Genomic DNA, 21,092 nt, shown 5'->3' on the forward strand with positions numbered 1-21,092 from the left:
TTCAGGAGCAAATTTCATTTTCTTTTCAGCATCCTTCTTCTTCGCCTCCCTAGCTATTCGTTGCTCCACTTCCTTTTCACGGACAAAGTCCTTCAAAGCCTTCCAGCCCACACGTGCCTCTTCCATCCGAGCAGCCCAGTCTACTCCATCGTTCCAAAGGATGAACGGTCTAAATTTCACCTCGTCTCCATGTTGCATCAAGATTTCCCCACATTGCCGTTGCAATTCTCTACCCACTTCCGCTCTCGCAAGAATAGAAGTCATCCCACAAGTGTAGTGGTTGGGGACACCAGCTCGTACCACCCACATCACTGCCTCCTTTGTGTTGAGCACCAAACCCCACACAACCACCATGGAGATGTGTCCACGTTTGTTCTATAACGAAATTCCGACCTTATGTAATCTTCACCGAGCAACATATCCAATATTTGCAGAAAAATGGGGTCGTCAAACTTAAACAAACCCCCAAGTCTTTTCTTTGATATTTTGCCAAAAAAGGCAAGTTGTTGTTTCATTGAGTGGAGCGAAAAATTAGCCTCCATACTAGTGCAATGAATATTTCAAAAACATTGCCTTCTATCGTTGTCCCTTTCGCTTGCTCTGCACATCAACCTAGGGAATAAAGCCCGCCGCCCACACTTGCTATTAAATAACAACGCAGACACCTCCTATCACTTTTGCAATAAAGAAACATTAAAGCGCTCTCCTTCGATGATGTACAAATCACACGGCTTCCAACTCAACACCTCTAAAATCCTCCCATACTCCTTCACTGCCCACCTCTTGCAGTGATGTAGCTGTTTTAGAAAGAACATCGGCTATATCAGTACCTTCCCTTAGCACATGTGAAATTCAAAATGATTGGAAGGTTTCTAATTCAAATTTTATCAATAGAATATACTTGTTGATTTTCCAGTAAGCAACCTCGCCTTTCATAATAGCATTTGCTATTATTTGTGAATTGCCTTCCAAATATAGACAAGGAATCGACAAACGTTGCACCATCCTCACACCCCACAATGCTGCCTGCCCCTCCACTTCATACTTCGTGCCATCTAATAGTCTCCTTGCCCCTATAGCCAAGATATCACCTTGCCAATCCCGAGTGACAAAACCAGCTCTAGAAGGTCCCGGATTGCCCTTGACGCCCCATCAAAGTTCACTTTAACCCAACCTTCCTCTAGTTTCTGCCATTTAATTCCCACCCTTTAATCACCTCTCACTGTCTTCTTTTTTGAATCAGCTCGGGGATTTAAAGGAGAGAGAGAGAGAGAGAGGTCCTAAAAAGAAATAAGAGAGAGCAAGAGGATCTAAAAGCCCATGAACAGGCCTTTTTCAAATAGTTGAATTACATATATACTTTTGGTTTCTCGAGTCTATCCCTATCCTAAGTAATGCTCCTATGGCTGTAGTAGCATTTTCAAACTTGTCGAAGATACAAGTGCAAGACTGCACATAGAGCTTGTGATGATGGGCAGAGTGATATAAGCTCCTCTCTACCATAGTTTGTGCCTTTGTCATGTTAATTTTATTCTTAATGCCATAGATTTCATAAGCCATGAGTTTTCTACACCTAAAATTCTTAAAACATTTACACATTTCAAAATGTTGTATCCTTGAACTCAAATTGGCTTTTGTACTCATTTGATCGTTGTATACTTGTGTATGTCATCAAAGTAGCCTCTAATTGATAAGCTAACTATGTTTTTAACTGCATAGTAAAAACTTTAAATCATTAAGAGAATTCTATATTTCATGTTTTTGTATATATACAGCCAATCCCGTATGGAGGGAATAAAATTTGCTATACCAGCGTACTCAAACAAAACTTGTATCTGTTCTTGTACCAGTGTTGGCATCTTAAGCCTCAGCTATCTAAATAGTATGAGACATTTGCTAAATTCAAGTTCCAATCAGTCCATTTTATATTTTTGAAGCACCAAGTCGTATGCCAACAAAAATTGTGCAGTCAGTGATGCACATGCTTAAGATCTACATGACTTTGTAGGCCAAGCAAAGATTACAGACGATTCAATCAGGCATGGACAATGGCTTTATGTTTGATAGAAAGTTTTTCAAACATGGCATTTTCTGAATAAACAATAATTCAAAACACTGTTGTGAGATTTCCTTTTTTTGATCAGTTGTGAGTTATTCTTGCTGTAAGAGGATTATGAGCGAAACATTAAACAACTTTCTTTTCGTATGCTTAGTATTATGATTTAGAATTCTACAAGACCCTTTAGCTTTAAATTGATTTATTTTCAGCCAATGGATGATAATCTTGGATGTGGATATCAGCACTTGCACAGAACATTTTTTTGGAAATTAATGACATTTTCAAGGTCATGCTCATGTTTCTTTTGTATAGTCTGAGTTGAATATTCTGTCTCATGGAGTATTTTGGGTTTATATAACTGTGTATGGTTTACTGCCTAAATTATGTCTTGACAAAAAAATTTTTGCAAATCAAACTGTGGTCGCCATAAATTGTTATTATTTCCTTTTATTTTGTATTTTTTCTCTTTTTGCTTATAAAATATTAAATACATTATATCAAGGCTATCTTCAGGCTTTACCTAGTGGGCTGCTTGGAATGATGGCCAAAAAATCATGATATTAGATATTTGAATATGATTTTTAGAGTTCACAACAAAGAAAAATACATTGGTTTCATTTCAATAAGCGTTTTGGACACAAATGCCTACATTGCAAAAGGATGTTACTTTTAAAATGTTATGAGGCCAGACAATTTTTTATTTTGTTTTTAACTTTTAACCACATTAGAAGTGTCGAAATACACATCTTACAATACCTTAATATTTTTCATGTTCTAGTCAACTATTTCAAAAAAAATACCCTAAGTTCTTTCATGTTCTGGTCACTTACTCTTTTTAAGAGTTGATAACTTTTTTCATGGAAAATTTTAAATTTCATTTCTGGCAGCAAAATGGACTTGATGATACACTCCAAGAACTTCTTAGTTGGGTTGAGCAACTTTTTATTGAGGTTGATAGTTACGGATCATATAAAGATTCAACATCAACAGTTCAGGGCAAAAGGAAATGTGTCAAGGTTCAGCACCATAAGTCAAGCAAAACAGAATCCTTGGCAGAAATTTCAAATACTAAAGATGCAGGTTCAAACTTAGTTAAAGCTCCTTTCTGTTCTTCTTTTTGGATTTTTCATCCTTGATATCTCATGTGGTGAGAGGGTTTAGGCACATGAAATCATAACCATCTAATTTTATTTTGGAGGCCAGTTTTATTCATCACTATTTTATCCTTTTTGCATAGGTGCTACTGGGAAAACAGATATCAGTGAAGGAAGCATGATTAATCTAGTTGCCAGGGTATCTGCAACAATTCTAAAGTCAATTGTGGACAGCAGTTACCTAAGTCTTGTGGTACAGGTTTCTGTACAGGCTAGATGCTTAAGTTTTGAATCAGCATTTTTCGAGTACATGAAACTGCAAATTGAGGAACAGTCTGGGGGTCAAAAGTGCATGGGAAATGATTGGAAATACATCTTGGTTTGTGTAAAGAGCTCTGCTACTTATGCTGCAAAAATGCTATATTTATGGCTGAAGAACTCCAATGATTTAGCTTCTGAAGCATCTCATCTTGCAAATAGTCTTTTTGATCTGATTACTTTGAGTGAGTCTGTGATTGGAACTAAGTTTGCAGGGTCTATTCTAGCTGTACTAAAACCATGGATGCCAGATCTTCTTATTGCTGTATCTGCTGCAAATGCTCTTTACAATGATGTAAATTTGGAGAGTGAAAGGTCAAAACAGGGATTTGATGAGTTGGTTGAAGAAGGCAAACAATTGTGTTGTGCTTGGACTGTAACACTTGCAAATTTGGGACTTTGCCCTGCCAATGTCATAAACTCTCAAGAATGCCATCAATCAGAAGCTGATGCTACAGGAGGGACTTCTAATGAGGATGAAGAAGCCAGAACTAAAGACAAACTCAATTGCGTTGCTCTTGACTTCATGAAAACAGTGATTGATTTGCTCCAAAAGGAAGATGTTAGGGTTTTGCGTGCAATTATGAAAATTTTCTTGTCACAGGCAGCATTTGCTTTGAAAAGTAAGGTTTACAGCAGGGTTCTGAGTTTGCTTCACTTCTCATGTGGAAAACTATTAGGGTTTCAGATGGCCCAAGAATGTGACCTTGATATTGTTCTAAATGAGAGCTCACTATACACTTTAAAAGAGATAAATATTCACATAGAAGAGGCACAAGTGTCTTTGCAGGGGGACCAAGATGCTGGACAAACACTTAAAGTTGCTAAAGAACTAGTTGAAAATATCATTTCACGTTATAGGGCCTGAATAACTGAATACCTTTTTCAGTTGAGCATGCAGGTAGCCTTTAACAGAGGACTACAGCATGTCAAAGAAGGCTATAATGAAAATTGGGGAAATACCTTAGGAATTGATCAAGGAAGGCATTGTTCTAAATTATGCTGACGTCCTAGTGTTCCGATGTTTATATTGATATCAAACTATTTGCTTATTAGTTCATGCTTGCAGTCAGATTACTTTTGCATCCATTATATGTTATTAATTTGATACTGTGACCAATCAAAATAAAAGATTAAGCCATTTCTATTCATATGTCCAATGCTTTGGTCTGCAGATTTATTTATTTATTTATTTTTAATTGTAAATATTCAATGTAAAAGTCTTCCGATCGGCTATTCTACCTTTTAACCAAATCAACAGTCTTATTGTTTGTTCAGTTTTGTGTCAATATGTGGTTTCTCAAGTATGAAGTTTTCAGTAAATAGCGATCTCAATATTTTTTACTGTTCAAAATAAATGTCTGTCAAAGAATGAACATTTTTGTCTCGGTGAGCTGGCTAGATAATTAAAGCCAATAATGTGTGCCCTCTCAGTTTGATTACCCTGCTTAACTAACCACATGAATAATGGATGTGCTGGGTTCAGTTTGGTTGTTATTTTTTTTGTTTAAATCTTTAGAATAGTTTTCATACTTTGACTCAGCAGACCAATTTTTTTGACTGCAAAGCTAGGCAAAAAACCCAGTAATTTAAACAATACTTAAATTTCTTAAAATAATATAATTTTAATGCAAAAATATAGGTAGAAAATGTATCAAATGTGTTTGATAGGGATTTGTGGGTAACAGCATTGGTGGAGTTGAGGAGGAATGCTCCTTATGGGGATTTGGAGCTAGCATCCCCATTGGGGTTGGGGGGCAACGTCCCTTGCAGGAGAATTTGGGTAGTGCTCCCAATCGGGTTGAGGGGTAGTGCCCTTTTAAGAAATTAAGGCCTTTGAGACCACATAGACATTCATAGTGCATGCCATTTTCGTGATTTCTGTATAGAAAAGTTGGGGGTTACTTGAGTGTGAAAATTGTATTTTCTAGCGTTTTTCTCATGTCATTCTTGTGCATCACCAGTTTGTCTCACAAACTCAACAAGTACTCGCTATTAACTTGCCAGCCGACTTGCAAAAACTCACCATCTTGGTTTTTAGCCTCCTAGGAATGGTGAGTCTTGAGTGACAATGTGCTCTTGCTCAGGTTGGGAATTGTGATTGCTTGACTGTGGATTAGCATCTCTGGTAGATTCTTTTGGAGGAATCTCAATGATTAGTAGTGATGTAATGTCCCCTTATGGTCAAACTTAGGAAATTGGGACAATTATCTATCAAGGATCAATGCAAGAAACTTCTTTCCTAAAGTCTTACTTAACATTAAGAATGATGATCTATGATACCACCTATGAATGTTTATATTATATATTTGATGACAATCTCACTGCTATTTCTAATATGACAATTGGATATATGGAAGTTGATTAAGTCTATATACATAGATATTACTAATATTATCTTGATAATATGTATAATCTGCAAATGATAATATATGGATTGGATATTAGATCAATGTTGTATCTAATATGACTTTAGGAATATCGCTTTAGAACAATATGACGGTCTGCTGAGATCACTTACAGTGGTGTGTTGCTGTCCCTGATTTGAAACTATCTGCTTGCAACAATAATTAATGGTGCTGTTTCTGATAAGACTGTAGAAACCTGCAACAATGATGGTGCTCTCTCTGATTTATATATTGTTCTATATGCAACTGATTATTGACACCAATTATTTATATATTGTTCTATATGCAACTGATTATTGACACTGATTATTTATATATTGTTCTATATGCAACCGATTATTGTTTCCCTCCCTTAGTGCATGAGTTATTTGTTTGGCCATGAGTTATCCTGTGAGGTCTAGAGTTTTGATTTGCTAGAAGTTCATGCAGTAATTTTTTGCAGATTCATTTGTGTCGATTTAGTAGAGAAGCCAACTATTACTTCTTTATTTTTTCTCTTCTAAGGCACGGTCAATAGGCTCCATCCGAAGATCTGATAGATTATTGCATCATTTTTTTAAGCCACATAGAGGGGGTAAACTAGTTACGGGCAGTTTCCTTGACCACCTCAATTCTTTTCCCATACAGGCCCATGGATCAGGCTCTTTTTGGCATGAGGGTGCATTGCCAAACTTTGTCTTGGGGTAAATTGCCACACTAAGACCCAACTTTTGGCTTGATTGGTAGTGAAGGTATTTTGTATGTGACGGGTTGCTTCTGTGTTGTCTCATCCTCATCTCCATGAGCTCATCCCCATTCATTGTCGGCTCTTGATCTTCCTTAGAGTAGATTACCAGCTACTATGCATGAGTGATTTATTTTTTATTTGAGTTTATGCATCTTTAGGGTTTCCCATACACATAGAGGTGTCTATAAGCGGTCCTGCACTTATTCACTCTTCCTTTACGTACAGCGAGAAGTGATAGGGCATTAGTGATTTATTCCACATTAGTTGTGTTACCCCATTATTTGTTTTGAACAAAATAATGTGTCTTTAATTTTGTTTCCCTCATTTGGTTTGATCCGTCTTTAGTCATGCACCTTTTGTTCCTTTATGTTTCACCTTTTTTGCCCCATTGAATCTTTCGGTTGAACCTGCATATTGGTTCAAGGTTCAAGGTTCAATCGGTCCCCTTGCACGGGTCGTGGCTTTGTAATGTTGTTAAGCGAGTGTGAATGTGTTAGGTCGGTCTTGAACTTGAACTTTGAACCATTTCTAAATCGGTTCAAGGTTCAAGGTTCGAAGTCTTCCTTTACGTTTGTTTAGGGTCTTTGCTCATTCCAGGTGTTGTGTTGAGCCGCAAGTTGAGAGTTCTTTTGTTTTTCTCCGGATTGAACTTGAACCATTGAACTCCTTGCGAGTTGGTTCAAAGTTCAAAGGTTCATTCCAAGTTTGGCCCCGAGGACATTAATAACACTAAAGGTGGCACGACAAAAGGAATATTCTCGACATCTTAAATTTAAAATTCTAAATTTGGAAAGAAATCATGAAAATGTAAACCGTTTGTGCGGAGTTGATGTGTAATTAAGAAAGTTGTTAGGTTCCCATCAAATCATTGGTTATCTCACACGTTCGAATGGATCATTATGAGGTGTGTGTAGAGGTTACTCAGTTTTTCCGCTTCTTAACATGTGAATTCTCAAAATTGTGAAAGTAGTAGCTGTTATTGTTGGAGGAGCGAAAGACGCCGAAGGTAATTTCAACTCCATACTTCCAAGGGTTTCACAAATTTCATGGTGGTAACAAGTGAGTTTTGATAATTTCCCTCCGCTGTGTTACTAGCTTAGAAAGTTAGTCAGTGTAGGAAAATTCTTTTGTTTTGGAATAGAATTTTGTCCTGTTTAGGAACTGTTTGATAAATGTAAAAGCGGCCATTATGAGGCCGACTCTTCCAAAACTTGGTCGTACATCATGCCTAGTTAGTATACTTCCAGACCTGAGTGACACCTCTTTGGCCCAAGTTGACTTAAGAGATTTCTTAGAAAGAGCTAAAAACCTTGGGGCGGATTCGATGATGGAAAGAATAGTTAGAAGTGGCTTGATTGAAAGCGTTGCTTTCCCAATTTCCGCTCCTTGTCCAGATCTAGTAATAGCATGTATGAACAGATATGATGCTGATAGCAAGTGCATTAGGACCAGCAGTGGCGAACTGTTAGTGGAAATTAACAGAGAGATGGTGATGGCTGCAATGGGAATCCCTCATAAGGAGCCGTATGAAGACTGGTCAGTTGGAACCTCATATGCGTTTTTCTCTGAGAAGAAAAGCACATATAGAAGCGTCATTGCAAGGAGTTGGCTTTTGAAGGTTCAAAAAGGGGGGTCCTGGTTACCCACGCCTCTTACTAGAGAGCATTTCATCACAGAGGTGCGAGACATTGTAATATTCTTAAACAAACTCAAAGGGAACTCACACTCTTTCTATTGGGAGGATTGGCTGTACTTCTATATTCAGGTGTTGTTAGCTGGTGATAAATACCTTGATTGGGCGCAGGTTATTGCCGAAAGACTCCACGAGGGTTTGAGCAACTTTGTTGGAATGTCTAGTTATTACATGTCCTCATATTTATTTTATATATTGGCTTGTACCAAAGAATGGCCGGGGTTGCATAATGAGCCTTGGGTGGACGTCATGAAGGTTTATGCTTAGATTAGAGTGGGGGGCTTCGAAGGTGAACCATTCAAATTGCCTAGGTATGCCTTTGACAATTATGTGTTTATTGAGGTTTGCAGGCAGTTAGCCCACATTGACAAAAGGTTACGGATAAAGGGTAAATTTGGGGTTGTCTTCCCGATTGAACTTGGTTACTACAGTTGTAAATCTGTATTTGATGCGTTGAACCTAGAATTAGAGTTCAAGAAAATGAATTTGCAGCCCTACATTGCTAGACGAAAATTCGATAGCAAGGGATATGTTGTAGAGCATCTAAATGTTGATGACCATTTTTCCCATGAACCTTAATTAGAAGATTACTTGGAAAATTGCTGTGATGAGTTTCAAGTAAGGAGGAGATTGTGGTCATGATTTACTTTGCAACAGGTTGTCCATTAATGTGTCTGGAGTACAAGAAGAGGAAGGGGAAGATGTTTTGGATCTCGAATTTAATGAAAGGGTTCAAGGGCAGCCTATTCTTGAAATTGATTGGGATATAAGAGAAGAGGAAAATATTCAAGCCAAATCCTTCAATGTCATAAGAAGGACGAAGAAGTGGTTAAGAGATCGAAAATTTAGAAAGGAGTCGATTGTCACTCCTCATGAATTAACAGTTGGTCCACTTGCTACAACATAGATTCCGAATTCCTCCTCTAACAAAATTGTTGATGCTGCAGGTGACACAAGGCCTATTATTGGAGAAGTTCAAACTAAAAGATCAAAGAGGTCCCCACTGAGTTCTTCAGCAGTTCGAGTTACTCGCTCAAGGAGCAAAAAGAAGAACAGAGAACCAGTGGCAAATCAAATTGTTGTGGACTTGGATCTATGCGAAGAAACCTAAGTGATCATGGATCAACAAGTGTTAAACAACCCTTCAGTGCAAGATACATATGTAGGCAAAGAACCTGAAGAAGAGCCAAATCCGATGAGCACTATGACTGTTGTCAATCCACCCGATGCTCAGACACCTTTGCCGCCTAAAGAAACTTCCAACACTTCTCGATGACTTGGAGCTTCGATTGGAAAGAAATGTAGCATTGTCCCTATTGCAATTCCCATGGAGGATATGGTAAGCAAGTGCCTTGGGAAAATATCTAAACCTAAGAAGCTCAAAACGCAGGCAATGATGGAAATTGATGATGAAACAGGTCGTTGGGTAGCGGAAGTAGCTAAGCCCATCTCAGATAGAGATCCAGAAAAAGCCATTGAGAATGATTTTACTGTGGAGAAGATCGACCTGGGAGTTGCTTCAAGGGCTGTAGATGCCAAACATTTAGAATCCTCTTCAAAGAGAATGATATCCAAGACTTGGAAAGATGAGAAGGACAAACGAGTGTTGAAACAAGTTATTACTTAGATGGCAGAGTATGTTAACGCCATACATCATCCGAGTCCTCAGCCCCTGACACATATGACATTGTCCTTTGACCCCAAATCACCAGTGAATCAGAAACTGTTAGATCAAGTCCAGAGAAGCTGCATGATAGCCGAAGTTTTTGATGAGTGGCTTGATTCTATAGTGCAGCAGGGCACAAACTATATTGCTAGCCTAATTAAGGTATATGATAACGCCATAACTGTGAGTAAAGAGCTGGAACTGGAAGCTACTGCATGGGAAAAAGAAAGAACTAAATGGGTAGTAGTCTTGGCGCAGATGAATGATGTGCAAAAATTTGGCGTTATGAAATTCCTAATTGAGAAGCTAGTGGAAAACCTGGATGACAACGTGCTGTATGTTTCAAGGAAGAATGTTGAATGGAGAAATTCTATCATTAAACAAGGTCATGAAGTATCTGTCAAGCTACTAAAATGATTGAAATAACTAATTGATATGATGCAGAAAGATCTAAAATGCACCGACATTCAACTCTTGAAGGAGGATGGAGAGACAATTGAACCAACAACGAAGATGGTCAAAACCTTTAAAGAAAGGGTGCAGCGAGTAAAGGAGACGAAGTCTCTAACTACAGATGACTTTTCCAAAGTGGCAAGGATGAAATCCATGTTAGCAATTTGCTTCGATCACTTGGAAGCGCATAAAATGAAAGTTATGCAAGTGAACATGGACAAAGAAGTTTGGAAGCAACGGATTCTACATATTGGACTCCCGCACTATCAGGTTATCCTGAATTTCTCAACAACGCATCTAGAGTGGTGAAATTTGCGTGGTGCCGCGACAAAACATGACAAATCAACAACCGCTTCTTCCACTATGGAGTCATGATCAGTTTATGAAAGAGCTGTCATCCTATCTGTGGCCGTTGCTATTTAAGTTTTATTCAGTTCAAAACAAACAGTTTCTTTTAACTCTAGGGTAGAGTTTATAGTTATTTTCAAACGAACTGTTGGCCTAGGGGCTATAAATGTAATTAAGCAAGCTGTGTTTTAGGTCCGAAGAACTTTGATTTGAAAAACAGACTTAATTTTCATTGAATTTCAATGTAGACATTTTTGGTGCATGAATAGAATGATATTTTGATACGATCTTCAAATCTGTGTGTTTGAAAGATAGAGAATTCTTTGTTGGGATGTATGCTTATGTGCAAAATATTTTACTTCATTATTAGTTCTATCTAAGTCTGTGAATTCATTGATCTTTAAAAAAAAAAAAAGTGCTACATTGTTGTTTAAATGATTTAGATCCCCCTTGTCCTGTGAGGCATGAGTGAGTATCGATCAACATTTATGCTACATTGAGTATTCTTGGTGGAATAAGTTTTTATATTGAATGGATATGTGCAGGAGTAAAGTTTGTGAGCTTTACATTTGTTGATAATCATCTTGTAGCGTTCTTTTGTGTTGACAAATGAATGTGAAAGCCTTTCTCGCTTTCTAGTGAAAAGTGTGTTACTTTATGAGTTATTTGCATAAAAATTCATTGAAAATCTTACGAGGAGTTGCACTCTCATGCAGAGGGTAAACCGAGTTGCTTTTTCATGAAGGGTATGCATGAGTCATTATTTTAAAATATATAAATATTAAAGAAAAGACAAATCTGTTAACCAACAAGTTGCAAGAAAGTATTTTTTTCTCTATTTATACCTAAGTTCCCCATCTTTGTGCTGTGAGCTTGTTTGTGTCCACTCAATGTTCTTTATGGCTTGCAGAGGCTTAAGGTGGCGTAGGCTACTTGCCACAATTTCATCTATTGAAATCTCTCAAGCCTAACAGGCTTATTTTTAACTTCTCTATCCAGACGTGGTCACTAATAGGCCTATATTTTTTCTATTTTCATAAGCTTTTCATCAAACTTTAGTTAAGTTGTTATGTCTTATATGCCTCTGACTTTATCCATACTTGACTCACTACCTTACCGAAACCTTATACATGCACATTAATATGTATATTTACATGGATATGGATATAATATATATATGCTTATAATCAAGTGTCTGATGTGATGAGATTGGATAATTGTTATTATTCGGATGTTTTGCATGCTAACTTGTTATGCAATGTTCTTGTCAAATTGGGTGAAATTGTTCTTGCAATCGATATTGTGTAACCTCTTGTAGCCAAATGTAGAACGAACTTTGAACTAGTCAACAAACAATCCAATTACCTTATGCTATTAAAGAGTGTCACTCATTTGTTGACTTCTTCAATGACACGACCAACTACCCGTGGAATTGTTATTAAATGATCTATTTTGTTGGAAGTGGACATTTAAATCTTGATATGGTTACGAGTTTGAGTCCTATTAGTGAACATTTATATCTTGATATGGTTATGACTTTCAATCCTATAAAGATTCTATGATGATTTAAGTTTTTTTTATTTACTAATCAATATCTTTTTGGGGAATGAGTGTTAAGTTATTTATAGCTTGACTTATTAGATTAGGGCTATATATGAGTCCAAATAGAATCGATAAAGGTTAATGTTGTTATTACTATTAACGTCTCTTTTTTGAATATAAATCTATAAGAAATGGCATGTATTCCTACTAAATATAAATGACAATGCATTCGCTGAATTAGTTATTTGATTTTGTTGATCCTTTGAAGAGTGCTTTACCCAAAGGGGGGCACTTGAAGTAATGCAACTCAAATTTTTGTTTATGTATTTTAATTACATCCTTTTAATTTATTATTAGTGTAGACACCTAAAATTGTGCTAGCCTAATTAAATAAATATTTTATCCATACTTGATTTGTGAGATTCTGCGAGAAGCGAGAATCGAGCCAAGATATGATGTCGGTCGTAGATCACATGCAACTCCTCACACAATGGATGATCGAAGATCAAAATAGCTGAATGAAGATAATTTTAATATGAGAGAGAAATAGAGACAAAGAGGAGAATTTGGAGAAGACTCTCACCGAGCTATCACTCCACTAACTTGACTAGTGAAGGTGAGAGTATAGTGCTTATTATATAGAAAAATATAAGCATATACATCCAAGGGGTGCATTAACTCCTATTCCCCATAAAAAGTGGGAGGTTTTACCTTCTTGGTAAATGCCAAAACATGTGGCATAACCTCCTTACATGAAGACAAAAAAAGAGTTGAGAAAGTTGGCACATAAGGCCAAAAGAGGGTGTGAAACCCAACTACCCCATAACCCACTTAGGAAATGACAAAATAGTGGTTATGAGAGGTGGCACAACAAACCAAAAGAGGGTGTGAAACCTAACTACCCCATAACCCACTTAGGAATGACAAAATAGTGGTTATGAGAGGTGGCACAACAAGCCAAAAGAGGGTGTGTAACTCAACTACCCATGTGAGGTGGAGAGTTACACATGTACCTGAAGTATTTCACCACGTGTCCTCATATAAACCACTTCTATTAACCTAAGCAAGCTTAAATAATATATGTGTAGGAAAAATAAATACCCCCTACAATAAGGAAAATAAAAAACCTACACTAACACCCCCCCTTAAGTGTAGCTTAGGTGGGTGAAAATATGGGTCCCAGCAAATGCAACCATGTTACGTACCCATGTACATAGATAGCCCCCCCAAAAGAAGAAGCCCCCCATAAGAGGAATAGCCCCCCCCTAAATAAGGAGAGAAAGAAAGGAGGACTAAGAAGTCCCTCCTGAAGTAGACACCTGTCGTATCCCAACCAGTGATCGCAAATGAAGGAACTTGCTTTCGGTGAAGGGTTTGGTGAAGATGTCCGCAGTTTGCTCTGTTGTAGAACAATACTTAAGATCAATGATGCCTTCCTGAATGAGCTCCCGAATATAGTGCATATGTATCTCAATGTGTTTCGTCCTCTGGTGATGAACTAGATTTCTTGAGATCTGTATAGCACTTTGATTATCACAAAAGATGATAGTAGGCTTCCTAACTGGAATACCAAACTCAGTGAGAATATTCTGAAGCCAAATAGCCTCAGTGGTGGCATTAACTGCCCCTCGATACTCAACCTCTGTTGATGAAAGAGCAATTGCAGATTGCTTCTTACTCGACCAACAAACTGGACCAGAACCAAGTGAGAAGTAATACCCTGAAGTGGATTTGCGATCTTGAGAATCACCCGCCCAATCTGAATCCGTATATCCCACCAAGTCAATATCCATGCCTGCTGCATATTGAATTCCATAATTGTGAGTACCTTGAATGTAGTGGAGAATCCGCTTAGCTGCTTTCCAATGCAACTCATGTGGCTCTTGCATGAATCTAGAGACCATGCCCACCACATATGAAATGTCAGGTCTCCTATGAGTCAAGTAGATGAGGCTCCCAACAATTTGTCGATATAAAGTGCTATCAACCAAGGGTGAAGAGCCATTAGCCTCAAGTTTGACCCCAGATAAAAAAGGAGTAGGTGCAGGGTTACAATCAGCCATGCGAAATCTAGAGAGCATATCAAGTGCATACTTGGGTTGTCCAAGGAAGATGCCTGAAGAAGATTGAGTAATCTCAATTCCCAAGAAGTAATGTAGAAGACCCAAGTCTGACATCAGAAATCTATCATGTAGATCAATTTTCACTACCTTGATGGTGGATGAGTGACTCCCTGTGATCAACAAGTCATCAACATAGAGAACTAGAAATGTGAGAGTATCATCCTGGTGCAGAATGTAGACGTTCGGATCAGAATGGCATTGAGTAAAACCAACTGTCAGAAGGAAGGAGTCCATCTTGGCATACCAAGCTAGAGGAGCTTGTTTGAGGCCATAGAGAGACTTTCGAAGTCGACACACAAGTGAAGGATCTTGAACAAACCCTGGTGGCTGCTCCATGTAGATTTCCTCCTGAAGGTCACCATGAAGAAATGCACTCTTGACATCCATCTGATGAACTTCCCAACGATGGGTTGCAACAATAGCAAGGACAAGCCGGATGGAATTCATCTTAGCAACTGGAGCAAAAGTCTCAGAGTAATCAACCCCTGGAACTTGAGAAAAGCCTTTTGCTACCAAACGAGCCTTATACTTATCAACCAACCCATCTGCTGCAAATTTTGTTCGATAGATCCACTTGCATCGAACAAGTTTCCTTCCCTTAGGAAGAGGAACTAAATCCCATGTGTGATTCCTTTCCAAGGAATTAAACTCTTCTTGCATTGCAACATCCCATTCAAGAACACCTGTAGCTTCTCGAAAAGACTGTGGATCAGAAGCTGAAGCAATGAAGAGATGTGGAGCTTGCTGGAATTGTGACCTAGTTCTTCTAGAATCTGATGGATTACCAAGCCAATCTCCTGCTGACTCAAAATTTTGTCGAGCCCAAAGAGGAACTGAAGCTGGAGAGTCTAGGGCAGAATCATCAACCTCTGAAGGATGACTATGAGAAGAATGTGAATCCTCACCATCACTATCACCATCTGAAGTGGAGGAAGAAGACTCCTCATTAGGATTAGGAGGATTAAGATCCTCAGAAGAACTGTCATCATCATGCAATGTCTCCAATGTGATAGTGGATGGAGAAGTGGTATGAGAAGAAATAGAAGAACTCTCCTCAAAACGAACACTCCTCTCAATGAACAACTCATGTGTAGAGGGATGGAGAAGTCTATACCCTTTGACATCATCTGGATACCCAACAAATATGCAAGGCTTGCTCTGCGGATCCATAGCCTTGCATTTCTCTGCTGGAATATGGGCCCATGCAAGAGAACCAAACACTCTGAAATGCTTAACTGAAGGTTTCCGACTGGTCCAAGCTTGAAAAAGAGTTACCCCCTTCACAGCTTTATGAGGAACTCGATTCTAGATGTAACATGCACAATTGATGGCCTCTACCCAATACTAAGGTGCCAAAGACTTGGAGTGAATCATACAATTCGCCATCTCCTTCAAGGACCTATTCTTCCATTCTACGACACCATTCTGCTGAAGACTGTATCGAACTGTGTGCTGCATGTTGATACCTTCTGAAGCACAAAATTGTTCAAACTGATTATTAACATATTCACCCCCATTATCTGTACGTAGAATCTTGATGAACTTCCCAGATTGTTTCTCTACAAAAACTTTGAAATCTAGAAAATTCTCAAATACCTCAGACTTTTGTTTGAGAAAGTAAACCCATGTAAATCTAGAAAAGTCATCAATAAATGTTAAGACATATCTCGCCCTGCTAAAAGATGGTTGTGGAAATGGTCCTGCCAAGTCACTGTGTACCAACTCCAATAGCTGTGGAGCTCTCCATGCTTTGCCTTTATCATACTTCTCCTCAGGATGCTTACCAAGAATACATCCCTGGCAAACTCCATCAGAAAATCGAATAGAAGGCAACCCTGAAACCATGTCCTATTTACTGAGTTGTTGCAAGTAACGATAGTTCAAGTGGCCAAATCATTGATGCCACAAACAACTAATCTCATCTGCATGAGTGAGTAAAACTGTTGAAGGAGAGTCACTAACAAAGTGACAAAATTGATATAATCTGGATTGATGATCTGCTTTTCCCACAACAATAGTAGACCCATTATGCATTTCACTGATTACCACTGTATCTGGTGTGAACTCAACTCGCTTGCTAGAACCAGTGTGAGTGATATGATAAACAGATAGGAGATTAGTTGATAAAGGTGGAACACAAAGGACATCCTTAGATGTTCCTTCGCCCACATCAACAGACCCTCTCCCATGCACTTCAATAGGAGTGTCATCGCCCATTAGTATGGAAGGCAAAGAACATGGCTCTAAAGAGGTGAAATCATCTTTTGAAGAAGCCATGTGGTGCGAAGCACCCGAGTCAATTATCCAAGAATTAGGTTGTGAAGCAACAACAACTAGGGCCTTACCCTTTCTTTTCCCTTTACTCTTATCTGTATCCTTAGAAGATCCTTTTGATGAACTCTGTTTGACTGAATCAGGCACCTTGATATTATTCTTTTCAAGAAGATTTGAAAGGTGATCAATTTGTTTCTTCAAACACTTATGTTCATCATGACCAGACCTCTTACAATAAGAACACTTGACCTTCTCCTTCTTAGGTTGTTCACCTCTTGATGAAGAGGTCTGATTATCTGCTTTTGAAGTAGCAGATTTCTGATCTTTTTTCCTCTCCTTGGTTCTTTTGTTTCTTATCTTGCTTACTAGACCCTTTTTGTTCTTTTGTGCCTTGATTTACAACTAAGGCATGTGACTTAGAGGGTTTTATTGTACCCATTTGAACCAATTTGTCTTGCTCCCTAGTGAGTTCTGCAGCAAATTCATCCAGAGAAGGCATTTTGAATGTGGTACCTAGGGCACATTTTATAGCATAGAATGTAGAAACAAACATTGAATAGTTAGGACCAAGCTTAGAAAGAATACTCAAGATCAGTTGCTTATCATCTTTCTTAGTTCCACACCGTTCCAACTACAATCATATAGACTTAAGTTTAGTGAAGAAGTCTTGTATAGTATCAAAATTGGTTGGATTCAAACCTATGAGTTCATTCTCTAACTGATGACCTCTTAGCTCATCCTGCTTACCAAAAAGGTTTTCCAAAGTGGTCCACACTGCATCTGGTGTAGTGGCAGATTCAATGTGAAAAAGAAGGTCTGGAGAGACTGACATACATAGAGTACCAAAAGCTTCATCACATTTATTAAACCATTTAATCTTTTCGGCAACATCTTGAGGTTCAGTTTCAAGTCCCATAGTAACACGATGATATCCATGTCTTTTCAGATATATTATCATCTTAGATTTCCATTCAAAATAATTATATGTGTTAAAAGTGGAACTATAGATGCATCCATGATAGTAGAAAAGAAGATTGCAAAGAATCAGGAAAAGTGCAAGAAATAAGGCACAAGAGACACCCCCCCTTTTCACTAGTCTCATAAATCACCCCCCCCCCCAAATATTACAAGGTTGACACTTTATAATTAGTGCATTTACAAGGCTTTTTATCAGATTACAATTCTTTTAAGAAACCAATAGAGATTTTAAATACAAATAATTTGAGACAAGATCTGAAACAAATTAGCCTTATAACTGCTTAATTTATCTCAATACCTTTCCAACAACTATTAGTTTTTGAAAAAACAGAGTTGTGAGGAGAAAGATATGACCAGTTGAATAGAAAACGAAGCAATTGATACAACCTTTAATATCTGATAGATAAAGGCAAAAAAAATTCAATTAGACCTGCAATAATGGAGAGTGCTCATTTCCAGCTTTTCGTCAAGTATTTGTTTGCAAAAATCTGACACCTGAGGCAAAAGTTGTGCAACTTTTAAGAAAGGTTGTTGAATTTCCCTGATAGAAAAACGGCTTAGGCCCTATTCAAGCTCGATTTCTGCAAAATTTATTAATTTTCTGGAAATACCATCCAAAACCCAGAAGTTTTTTGATGATGGGAAGAAAACCCAAAAATTGTTTTTCGTGAAAGTGAACAAAAGTTGGAACACTAAAGCCGAAATGAAAACAGCTCCAATAAAAAAAAATTTACTCTGATTTTTTTACTATGTCCTCCAAACTCTGATTTTGGTGAAGTAAAAGTCACTTTTGACTTTGTCAAGCCTTATGGACACTCTGGAAATTCTTATTAAGCTTCCAATATTACCACAAAGCTGCAATCACCCAGATCTTACAAGAACACATACATGTAAACCAGATTTAACTAGAAGCTATTTTCTTTTAAACTGTTCTGATTCTCTAGATCACACGAGAATGCAGGAGAAGAGCATACTTAGTTTTTAAGGAAAATACTAGCTATATAAAAGTCTCAAATCCCTCAAATAAAAAAAAAAAAAAAACAATGAGCTATACTAGACAACCTGGCTCTGATACCATGTGAGATTCTGCAAGAAGCGAGAATCGAGCCAAGATCTGATGTCGGTCGTAGATCACATGCAACTCCTCACACAACGGATGATCGAAGATCAAAATAGCTGAATGAAGATAATTTCAATATAAGAGAGAAATAGAGACAAAGAGGAGAATTTGGAGAAGACTCTCACCGAGCTATCACTCCACTAACTTGACTAATGAAGGTGAAAGTATAGTGCTTATTATATAGAAAAATATAAGCATATACATCCAAGAGGTGCATTAACTCCTATTCCTCATAAAAAGTGGGAGGTTTTACCTTCTTGGTAAATGCCAAAACATGTGGCATAACCTCCTTACATGAAGACAAAAAAGGAGTTGAGAAAGTTGGCACATAAGGCCAAAAGAGGGTGTGAAACCCAACTACCCCATAACCCACTTAGGAAATGACAAAATAGTGGTTATGAGAGGTGACACAACAAGCCAAAAAAGGGTGTGAAACCCAACTACCCATAACCCACTTAGGAAATGACAAAATAGTGGTTATGAGAGGTGGCACAACAAGCCAAAAGAGGGTGTGTAACTTAACTACCCATGTGAGATGGAGAGTTACACATGTACCTAAAGTATTTCACCACGTGTCCTCATATAAACCACTCCTATTAACCTAAGCAAGCTTAAATAATATGTGTAGGAAAAATAAATACCCCCTAACATAAGGAAAATAAAAAACCTACATTAACATGATTCGCTACCTTACCAAAACCTTATACAAGCACATTAATATGCATATTTAAATGGATACGGATATATATATATATATATGCTTATAATTAAGAGTGTGATGTGATGATATTGGATAATTGTTATGATTTAGATGTTTTGCATGCTAACTTGCTATGCAATGTTCTTGTCAAATTGGGTGAAATTGTTCTCACAATCGATATTGTGTAACCTCTTGTAGCCAAAGGCAGAACGAACTTTGAACCAGTCAACAAACAACCCGATTACCTTATGCTGTTAAGAAGTGTCACTCATTTGTCGACTTCTTCAATGACACAACCAACTACCTACTACCTGTGGAAGTGTTATTAAATGATCTATTTTGTTGGAAGTGGACATTTATATCTTGATGACTTTCAATCCTATAAAGACTATGATACTTTAAGTTTTCATTATTTACTAATCAATATCTTCCTAATCTGGGGAATGAGTGTCAAGTTATTTATAGCTTGAGTTGTTAGATTCGAGCTATATATAAGTCCAAATAGAATATATAAAGATTAATATTCTTAGTACTATTAACGTCTCTTTTTTGAATATGACTATATGATAAATGACATGTATTCCTACTAAATATAAATGACAATGCATTTGCTGAATTATTTATCTGATTCTGTTGATCCTTTGAAGAGTGCTTAGGGGGGCTAGTTGAAGTAATGCAACTCAAATTTATGTTTATGTATTTTAATTACATCCTTTTAAGTTATTATTAGTGTAGACACCTAAAATTGTTCTAGCCTAATTAAATAAATATTTTATTTATTTAATTATTTTAGCGTAAGCCTTATATTAATGAAATATTTTATTTATTTATTTAATTAATTCACTAAGCCTCTTCTAGCCTTTCCCTATTTAAATAAATATTTTTTATTTATTTAAATTATTCTTTCCATAAAATAAATAAATATTTTATTTGTTTAATTGGTCCCACTTCTTCTATTAATTGAATGAATCTTTATTTATTTAATTAATTCATCAGCTTTTTACCTCCATGACACTTGTCATTTATCTCTTCATTTTATCCTTGACTACTCCCTTCATATTTTTATTATTTCCCCTACCTTCCCTTTAATCCTATCCGACCATTTATCCTTTTACCTCTTAATCCTATCCCTCCATTTTCTAAGGTGTCTTCTATATAAGAGGACACTCTTATCCTTTCAATCCTAATTCTAATGCATCTATCAAGTCTTCAAGCAATCCATTCTTTGTTGAACTTTTGTGCACACATAAAATCTGAGAGCAAATATACGAAACAAGATCAATGGAGATCAAACCCTACTAAGCATGTGAATGGTATAATCTTTCTATTTTGTTGTGATTTGCATGTTTTAAGTTTTTCATTGGTGTATGGTGGATTCTTGATTGTAGAAATAAGGTTTTATGTGGTTAGATCTTTTATGGTTTTGCAATAGTTTTAATCTTCCAAATTTCACCGTATACAATTAGATTTCATACAATTGTAGCCTAGCATTCTGGTTATTAACATTATCTTGTAGCAACTATTGTTCCTTTCATAAAAATAGTATAAGTGTTAGCCATAGTTGTTCTTGTCATAATTACTTGTTTTAT

The 21,092-nt window shown here is 37.2% G+C and overlaps 2 protein-coding genes across 3 annotated transcripts in view; one reads left to right on the top strand and one right to left on the bottom strand.

Annotated features, from left to right (window-relative positions):
- The window catches only part of LOC131036611 (large ribosomal subunit protein bL19cy), a 134,822-nt gene that overhangs the window by 107,956 nt on the left and 5,774 nt on the right, over window positions 1-21,092 (bottom strand). The window lies entirely within an intron of this gene.
- On the top strand, window positions 2,902-4,622 carry LOC131857223 (uncharacterized). Its single transcript, XM_059210185.1, has 2 exons — window positions 2,902-3,139; window positions 3,297-4,622. Exons 1-2 carry the CDS (start codon window positions 2,917-2,919, stop codon window positions 4,337-4,339), a joined length of 1,266 nt encoding a protein of 421 aa, XP_059066168.1. The 5' UTR covers window positions 2,902-2,916; the 3' UTR covers window positions 4,340-4,622.

The sequence above is a fragment of the Cryptomeria japonica genome, chromosome 1 (assembly GCF_030272615.1).
Source record: "Cryptomeria japonica chromosome 1, Sugi_1.0, whole genome shotgun sequence".
Classification (NCBI taxonomy): domain Eukaryota; kingdom Viridiplantae; phylum Streptophyta; class Pinopsida; order Cupressales; family Cupressaceae; genus Cryptomeria; species Cryptomeria japonica.

Coding starts and splice junctions, on each gene's coding strand:
- LOC131857223 (XM_059210185.1), top strand. CDS start 2,917: ATGGAAAATTTTAAATTTCATTTCTGGCAGCAAAATGGACTTGATGAT. Junction 3,140..3,296: donor TTCAAATACTAAAGATGCAG/GTTCAAACTTAG, acceptor CTTTTTGCATAG/GTGCTACTGGGAAAACAGAT.